At 38.6% G+C, this 9,342-nt stretch overlaps 1 protein-coding gene across 1 annotated transcript in view; it reads right to left on the reverse strand.

Moving 5' to 3' along the window:
* The window catches only part of TAF1B (TATA-box binding protein associated factor, RNA polymerase I subunit B), a 119,016-nt gene that overhangs the window by 82,794 nt on the left and 26,880 nt on the right, over positions 1-9,342 (reverse strand). The window contains exons 6-7 of the mRNA XM_007935106.2: positions 4,388-4,541; positions 3,494-3,650 (exon numbers count right to left, since the gene is read on the reverse strand). Coding sequence (XP_007933297.1) covers positions 3,494-3,650; positions 4,388-4,541 — 311 coding nt within the window. The remainder of the gene's footprint in view (positions 1-3,493; positions 3,651-4,387; positions 4,542-9,342) is intronic.

Here is a 9,342-nt window from a genome sequence, read left to right on the forward strand (position 1 = left end):
AAAAAAAAAAGAATGGATATTGGATTTTGCCAAATATTTCTTTTGTGTTGAGTGCTATGATTATTTCTTCTTCTCTATTTATATGGTGAATTATGTAGATTTTCTAATGTTGAACCATCCTTGCCTCCCTAGTATGAATCCCACTTGATCATGGTGTATTATTTTTTTGATAATGCTACTAAATTCTGCTAGCTAGAATTTTGTTGAGCATTTTTGCATCTATGTTCATGAGGGATATTGGTCTGTAATTTTCTTTTTTAGTGTTGTCTTTGCCTGAGTTTGGTATGAGGGTTATGTGGGCTTCATATAATGAATTAAAGAGTATTCCTTCCTTTTCTATGTTCTGGAATAGTTTAAGTAGAGTTTGTGTCAACTCTTTTCTGAATACTTGGTAGAATTCTCCTGTGAAACTGTCTGAGCCAGAGATTTTTTTGTTGTTGTTGGGAGTTTTTTTAATGACCTCTAACTTCTTCTTTTGTTATTGGTCTGTTCAAATGTTATACCTCTATATTATTTTAGGTAGGAAGTGTGTTTCTAAGGAGCTCTGGTGGCATAGTGCTTAAAGGCACTTGACTGCTAACCAGAAGGCTGACAATTCAAACCCACCAGCCTCTCCTTGGAAGAAAGGTTGGGCAATCTACTTCTGTAGTGATTCTGCCTCGGAAACCCAAGGAGGGGTCGCTATGAGTCAGGGCCAACTCGATGGCACATAACAACAACCACAACAGTGCATTTCTAAGGAGCTCTGATGGTGTAGTGCCTAAGGCATTTGACTGCTAACCAGAAGGTTGGTGGTTCAAACCCACCAGCCATTCCATAGAAGGAAGACTGGGAAATCTACTTCCATAAAGATTTACCACCTCAGAAACCCAATGGGGATCGCTATGAGTCAGAATCGACTTGATGGCAGTGAATTTGGTTTGGTTTTTTAAGTGTGTTTCTAGAAATCTGTCCATTTCTTCTAGGTTTTCAAATTTGTACAATTATTCATAATATTATTTTATGATCCTTTTTTTTAATCACAATTGGTTCTATTGTAATGTCACCCATCTTATTTTCCATTTTGATTATTTTCATCTTCTCACTTTTTTCCTTTGTCAGTTTGGCTAGTGGTTTGTCAATCTTATCGATCTTCTCAAAGAACCAACTTCAAGTCTTGTTGATATTTTCTATTAGTTTACTGATTTCTAGTTCATGTATTTCTGCTCTTATCTTTATAATCTCATTTCTTCTGGTAACTGTGGATGTTTTTTGTTGCTCCTTTTCTATTCTTTCAAATTGTAGGGTTAACCTGTTGATTTTGGCCCTTTCTTCCTTCTTTGATGTGTCCATTTATTGCTATAATTCTCCTCTAAGCACTGGTTTCCCCATGTCTCAAAGGTTTTGGTATGTTGTGTTTTCATTCTCAACGGTTCTAAGAATTTTTAAAATTTCTTCTATTACTCAGTAGTTTTTAAGGGTGTTAATCAGTTTTCATGTATTTAATTTTTTTTCCTTATTATTGATTTCTAGTTTTATGGAGTTTGGTCAGAGAACATGCTTTGTATTATTTTAATGGTTTTGAATTTATTGAGGTTCGGTTTGTGGCCTAAAATATGGTCTATTCTGAAAATGATCAAGGTGTGTTGGAGAAGAATGTGTACTGTGCTGCTGTTGGGTGGAGTGTTCTGTATATGTGGTCAAGTTGGCTGACTGTGTTATTTAGATATTCTGTATGTTTGCTGAGTTTCTTTCTAGTTGCTCTGTCCACTACTAAAAGTGGTGTTGTAAAGTCTCCTACTATTATTGCAGAACTATTTCTCTTTTCAGTTCGGTTAGAGCTTCTTTTATGTATTTTGGAGCTCTGTCATTAGATGTGTAGATATTTACAATGATTATATCCTCTTGGTGGATATAACCACCCTTTAAGAGGTAGATATTATTATTACCCCCATTACACCAATGAGAAAAGAAAGGCAGAGGAAAATTAAATAAATTACTGAAGATAATATAATACAGAACCAGGATTTGAACCCAGCAATCTAATTTCAAGTCGGTGTGCTTAAATATACACTACAAACTGATTAAACCAAAATATTATTTAGACTACCTATAACCTGAGGAGGGCAACTCTGGTGGCATAGTGTCTAAGGCATTTGACTGCTAATCAGAAGGCTGGTGGTTCACGCCCACCAAACACTACTCAGAAGGAAGACTGGGCAATCTGCTTCTGTAGAGATACTGCCTCAGAAACCCAGGGAGGGGTCACTATGAGTTTTACTCGACTCGACAGCAGTGAGTTTGGTTTTGGTTTTGCTTTATAAACTGGGGGAAAATTAACACATCTATAATTTTGGCACATCTGTTAAGTAAGACATTCCTATACATGACATAATTGGCTCATTAATCACGTTGTTGTTGTTTTGTGCCGTCAAGCCGGCCCCGACTCATAGCGACCCCTCCTTGGATTTCCGAGGTGGTATCACTATGGAAGTAGATTGCCCAACCTTCCTTCTGAAGTGTGGCTGGTGGGTTTGAACTACCAGCCTTCTGGTTAGCAGTCAAGTGCCTTAGGCACTATGCTACCATTAACCATAAAACACCATAAAAGAAAACCAAAACCAAACCCACTTCCATTGAGTCAATTCCAGCTCACAGTGTCCTTTACTGGGTTTTCAAGGCCATAAACCTTTACCAATGTAGACTGCATCATCTTCCTCCTGCAGAGCAGCTAGCTGGTGGGTTTGAACTGCTGACCATCTGGTTAGCAGTGAAATGATCCTTATAAAACCCTTTAGATTTTCTTAAACAATACAAGTGTTGACTCTCTACTAGGTTCATCCAGCAGTTTTGTTTTCAATTTCACCTTACAAAATATAGATAACCTATCTGTTCACTCTTAACACCATCAATGTATGCTTTTAACTACTAATAACCATTTTGCCAAAATTTATTTATTTATTCATCTTTTCTGTTAGAAAAGAAAAATACTTAATACCACTACTTAAGTACTTGAATGTCACTTTTCATCTTCAAAGCAATTTTCTCATGCTAGCAATTTACTCACAACTACTTATCTAACAAGGAGCTCCGGTAGCATAGTGGCTAAAGCACTTGACTGCTAACCAGAAGGCTGGCGGTTCAAACCCACCAGCCACTCCTCGGAAGGAAGGTTGGGCAATCCTACTTCCGTAGTGATACTGCCTCGGAAACCCAAGGAGGGGTCACTATGAGTTGGGGTCGACTCGACGGCACATAACAACAACAATTATCTAACACCTCATAGGAGATAAGTACCATTATCTCCCCTATACAAGGAAACTGAAAAAATGAATTACTAGCCCAAAGAGTGATTAAGTTTCAGAACTGAGGCTATCCAATCTTTTCAATATCTGCTTTCCTGTAAAATTCAAAATATCCAAAGGTTGAGCCCTAATTCCTGCAATCAGCAAAACCATCATCATACCAGTGGTATACCTTACTGCAAGGAAGAATCACTGAACATTTTGCTTACCGCAAAAGATCTGAAAGAGTAATTGTTTCTCTTTGCCAAAGTAATGATAGATAGCAGAAAGCCAGTGTCTTTGGCACAGTCATCTTCACAATTCCTTTTTCCTTTCGTCTTGAATATTCAACTCCATCAAGTGATCCAGAACAGACTGATGCTGTTTCTTAGGGTATAAATCAAGATTTTAAAATGTGCAAGTAACTATTTTGGAGAAGAAAAGAAGTCAAACAACAAAAAATTCAAACAGATATGTAAGTATCTTCAATTGTAACTGATATAACCTTTATAAAGAACTATTACCCCACTACTCATCTGTCAGTTTGTTGTACTATGGTGGCTTGCATGTTGCTGTAAGGCCGGAGACCATGCCACCAGTATTTCAAACACCAGCAGGGTCACCCACGGTGGACAGGTTTCAGTGGAGCTTCCAGAGTAAGACAGACTCAGAAGAAGGAACGGGCCATCCACTTCTCAAAGAACTGGCCAGTGAAAAGCGTATGAATAACAGTAAAACACTGTCTGATATATTGCTGGAAAACTTTATGAATAGCCCTGAAACAATGTCCAGTAACAGTGCCGGAAGAGGAGCCCCTCAGGTCGGAAGGCAATCAAAATATGACTGAGGAAGAGCAATCTACTTCCATAAAGATTAACACCCTTGGAAAGCCAATGTGGGTTGCTATAAGTCAGAACTGACTCGATGGCAGTGGGTTTGTTTTTTTTCCCAGACATATGATTCAACAAGTCGTTTTTTCTTGCTAGCCAAGTTCTCTTCCTTGTTAATTTGAGTTGATTGGACTAAATTATTTTTAAGATACTTTGTTGTTCTTTTTAGTTGCTATCTAGTCAATTCCTATTTACTGGCTTTAGAACTGCAAACAGTTCAATTTTCATTTTTACCTGATTGTGATGTTTTGATGATAGGGAAAGATTTTCGAGTGTTGACATCAGACTGAGATTCTGGTCCACTTTCAACAAAAGAAGGCATGCTAAAGTCACTTAGCAGTTCAGGCTCACTCTCCCAATCTGAATGACTAAGATTTTCTTCTAATACCTATTTGCAAAATAATATAAAATTATTACATGGCAGTTTTTAAAAAAAACAAAACACCAATTTCTATGGACTTAATTCCTTATCATCACATATACCATAAATAAACCACTCTAGAGAATTGCACCTGTCTGCCAAATCCCTAAGATCTGCTTCTTGGCAGCTTCCACTAATGCTTCTTGTTGAAGGACTACAAAAAAGGGTGTGAGGCAAGGAAACAGGCTGCCACCATAAACACCAGAATTCCTTTTTCCCCCATAAACATTTCTCTGGTAGCTCCAGTATCTACATCAATACAAATATCAAACATCAATAATAACTCCATGCACAATGGATTGCTTCTCTTTACCAAAACTACCTCGTGAATTTTTGCTTTGTATCTTTGCAAAATCCACTTGTGCTCAGACTGTCCTTTCTTCTCTCTCCCCAACTCATTAATTACTCTACCATTCAGTCTTATTCAATGATTCTTCCTTGAACTCTTGTAGCATTTAATTTAACTGATAATGATATACAAGGAGTCCCCAGGTTCCGAACAAGATCTGTTTCTAAGTGTGTCTTTTGAGTAGATCTAGTAGTTAAGTCAGAACAAGTGCATAGGCTTTTAGTTTAGCCTTACTTTGGTAAAAGATAAGGACCTCTGGTAGTACAGTGCCTAAGGCATCTGACTGCTAACCAGAAGGTTGGTGGTTCAAACCCACCAGCCACTCTGTGGAAGTAAGGCTGAGCAATCTACTTCCATAAAGATTTACCACCTCAGAAACCCAATGGGGGTTGCTAAGAGTCAGAATATCTGTCAAGAAATCAAATAACACATTGCATTGGGAAAATCTGCTTGCAAAAGACCTCTTTAAGTGTTTTTTTTTTTTTTCTTTTAATGAAAGACTGGGGGGCCCTGGTGGTGCAGTGGCTAATCACTTGGCTGCTAATCAAAAGATTGGCAGTTTAAACCCACCAGCTACCCTGCAAGAGAAAGAGGTGGCAGTCTGCTTCCATAATGACTGACAGCATTAGAAATTCTATGGGGCAGTTCTACTCTGTCCTAGAGGGTCGCTATGAGTCAGAATCTACTCCATGGCTATGAGTTCTTTTGATTTTAGTGCAAGAAAAGGCTCAAAGATTTCTAAATGATTTAAAAGCTGCATGTGCAGCAAGTGAAGGTGATTGTGATGAAGAATTTGTTGTGAGAACGGTTTGGTTCAATTGTGTCCAAGTGAAGGCAAATTTACATACCACTGAAGGGTAAGTAGGAACTCTGGTGGCATAGTGGTTAAAGCATTCAGCTGCTAACCAAAATACAGGCAGTTTGAGCCCACCAGCCACTATGCAGGAGAAAGATGAGGTAGTCTGCTTTCATAAAGATTTACAACCTTGGAAATTCTATGGGGCAGTTCTACTCTGTCTTATAGGGTTGCTATGAGTGGGAATCAATTTGATGGCAGTGGGTTTGTTTTTGTTTGTTTAAAGGGTAAGTACAAGTTGTCTGTAAGTCAGAAATTCCTAACCTGGAGACTTACTGTACTAGTTTGTATTAGATGCCACTGAGTTGATTTTGTCTCATAGTGACCCCATGTGACAAAGCAGATCTGAATCATGGATTTCTAGGGGGCAATAATCTTTATGGCTCTTAAAATCCTTCAGTATTGTAAACACTAAACAACACAGGAAGCATTAAAAGAAGATGTAAAGAATAACCGAATTACTATACCAAAAAGAATTGACTGACATTCAACCATTTCACGAGGTAGTATATGATCAAGAACTGATAGTATTGAAGGAAGAAGTCCATGCTGCATTGAAGGCACTGGCAAAAATCAAGGCTCCAGGAACTGACCTGGCCAACTATCTGGAAGAGAGCCATATTGGTGCTCTTTCATAGAGAAAGGTGATCTAACAGAATGAGGAAATTTTCAAACAGTATTATTAATCTCACATGCAAGGAAAATTTTGCAAAAAACAATTAAAAAAAAGCTACACCCCTACATCAATAGGGAATTGCCAAAATTTCAAACTGGATTATAGAAGAGGACACAGAATGAGGAATATATCATTGTTGGTATCAGCGGGATCTTGACTGAAAGAAGAGAATACCAGAAAGATGTTTATCTGTGTTTTACTGACTATGTAAAGCATTTGAATGTGTGGATCATAGCAAATTATAGATAATAGTGAAGAACGTGAATTCCAAAACAACTGTGTTCATGTGGAACCTGTACATATATCAACTGGCAGTCATTCGAACATACAAGGGGATACGATACTGTATGGATTAAAATAAAAAAAGATGTGCGTCAGGTTGTATCTTTTCACCATACTTATTCAATTTGTATGCTGAGCAAATAATCTGAGAAGCTGGACTACATGAAGAAGAATACAGCATCAAGACTGGAGGAAGACTCATTAACAACCTGTGATATGCAGATGACAAAACCTTGCTTGCTGAAAGCAAAGAGGACTTGAAGTACCTACTGATGAAAAGATCAAAGACTACAGCCTTCAATATGAATTATACCTCAACATAAAGAAAGCAAAATCTTAACAAGCAACATCGTGATAAATAGATTTCATTTTACTTGGATCCACAATCAACACTCATGGAATATCTGTCAAGAAATGAAATAACATACTGCATTGGAAAAATCTGCTTGCAAAATACCTCTTTAAAGTGTTAAAAAGCAAAGATGTCACATTGAGGTCTAAGATGTACCTGACCTAGGCCATGGTACTTCTCCTGCAGAGTGGCTGAGTGAGTTTGAACTGCCAACCTTTTGATTAGCAGCTGAATACTTAACGCTTGCACCACTAGGAGTCCTTACACTAAGCTTGTAAAAAACCAAAACCAAACTCACTGCCATGGAGTCAGATCCAACTCAAAGTGACCCCTACTTGGGTTTCTGAGGCAGTATCCCTATGGAAGTAGATTGCCAAATCTTCCTTCTGAGAAGTGGCTGGTAGGTATGAACCAACAGCCTTCTGGTTAGTAGTCACCAGTGTTTAATTTGTTACACATGAATTATTGAAATAGTAGTTCCTAAGAAAGGTCAGCTGGCTAGCTACCAGAATGTCTCATGAGCTGACAGTTCTTTGGGGGAACTGACCATATTCAAAAGCCAGACAGGCCAAGAAACTTGACCTTATTAAGAAGAACACTTAATTGTACTCATGTGGAACCTGTATAGACCAAGAGGTAGTTGTTAGAATAGGAAAAGGGGATACCGTGTGGTTTCAAATTAGGAAAGGTGTAAGTCAGTGTTGTGTCTTTTCACCGTACTAATTCAATTTGTGTGTTAAGAAAATAATCTGAGAACTTGGATTATATGAAGAAGAATGCACCATCAGGATTGGAGGAAGATTCATTAACAAGCCGTGATAGACAGATGGCACAATCTTCCTTGCTAAAAGTGAAGAAGACTAGAAGCACTTACTGATGAAGATCAAAGACTACAGCCTTCAGTAAGGATTACATTTTAATAGCAAGAAAACTAAATTCTCATAACTGGACTAATAAGCAACAACATGGTAAATGGAGAAAAGACTGAAATGGTCAAGGAGTCCATTTTATCTGGATCCAAAATCAATGTCATGGAAGCAGTAGTCAAGAAATCAAACAACATAATGCACTGGGCAAATCTGCTGAAAAAGATCTCTTGAAAGTGTTGAAAAGCAAAGATGTCACTTTGAGTGATAAGGTGTACCTGACCCAAGCCACTATATTTTCATCTTCTCATACTGATGTGAAAACTGGACAATAAATAAGGAAGGCCAAAGAAAAATTGATGCTTTTGAATTATGGTATTGGCAAAGAATAATGAATGTATCATGGAATGCCAGAATAAAGAATAAATCTGTTTTGGAAGAAGTACATCCAGAATGCTCTTTATAAGTGAGGATGATGAGACCTCATCTCACGGGCTTTGAATATCAGAAGGGACCCATCTCTAGAGAAGGACATCATGCTTGATAAAGCAGACGGTGAAGAAAAGACCCTCAAGAAGACTGATTGACACAGTGGCTGCAACAATGGCTCAAACATGGCAACGACTGTGAGGATGGCACAGGACTGGGCAGTGTTGTGTTCTGTTGCACACAAGGTTGCTATGAATTGGAACCAACTTGAGGGTCCCTAACAACAACTACAAGAGATAAGATTCACATTGTTGTTGTTGTTATGTGCTGTGGAATCACACCTGACTCACAGCGACCCCTCCTTGGGTTTCCGAGGCAGCATCCCTATGGAAGAAGATTGCCCAACCTTCCTTCAGAGGACTGGCTAGTGGGTTTGAAGGCACTATGCTACCAGAGCTCCTAAGATTCACATTATGGAAGCTTATTAGACAATGAAGCAAAAAATCATGTAATGAGAAAAGTGTGTTCTCTGTCAAGCACATTTTCTCCCTACGGGCAAGCTACAGAAGAGGGAAGGTACACCATGAAGCTGGCTGAGCATGAAATGATTGAGAAAACTGAAGCAATCAGAAGAAAATTTCCACAGGTCCCCACTTGCTAACAATCGTATTCACATGCCCTGCCCTCTGCATGATTCTTCTGATGAGCTACCCAAGTTCCTATCTAGGCTCAGTTTCTCCATTTGTGCCTTAGAGACCACTGTTCTCATCTAGTCAAAGATAATCACTAACTTCTACACTTTCACTGCATCTTCAATCTTTCCTCTTTCATTAATTTGTATACCGCTACTAATAGGTATGGGAGCTCTGGTGGCATAGTGCCTAAGGCACTTGACTGCTAACCAGAAGGCTGGCGGTTCAAACCCACCAGCCACTCCTCAGAAGGAAGATGGGGCAAT

The sequence above is a fragment of the Orycteropus afer genome, unplaced genomic scaffold (genome assembly GCF_000298275.1).
Source record: "Orycteropus afer afer isolate SDZICR_OR568_19922 unplaced genomic scaffold, OryAfe1.0 scaffold00025, whole genome shotgun sequence".
NCBI lineage: Eukaryota > Metazoa > Chordata > Mammalia > Tubulidentata > Orycteropodidae > Orycteropus > Orycteropus afer.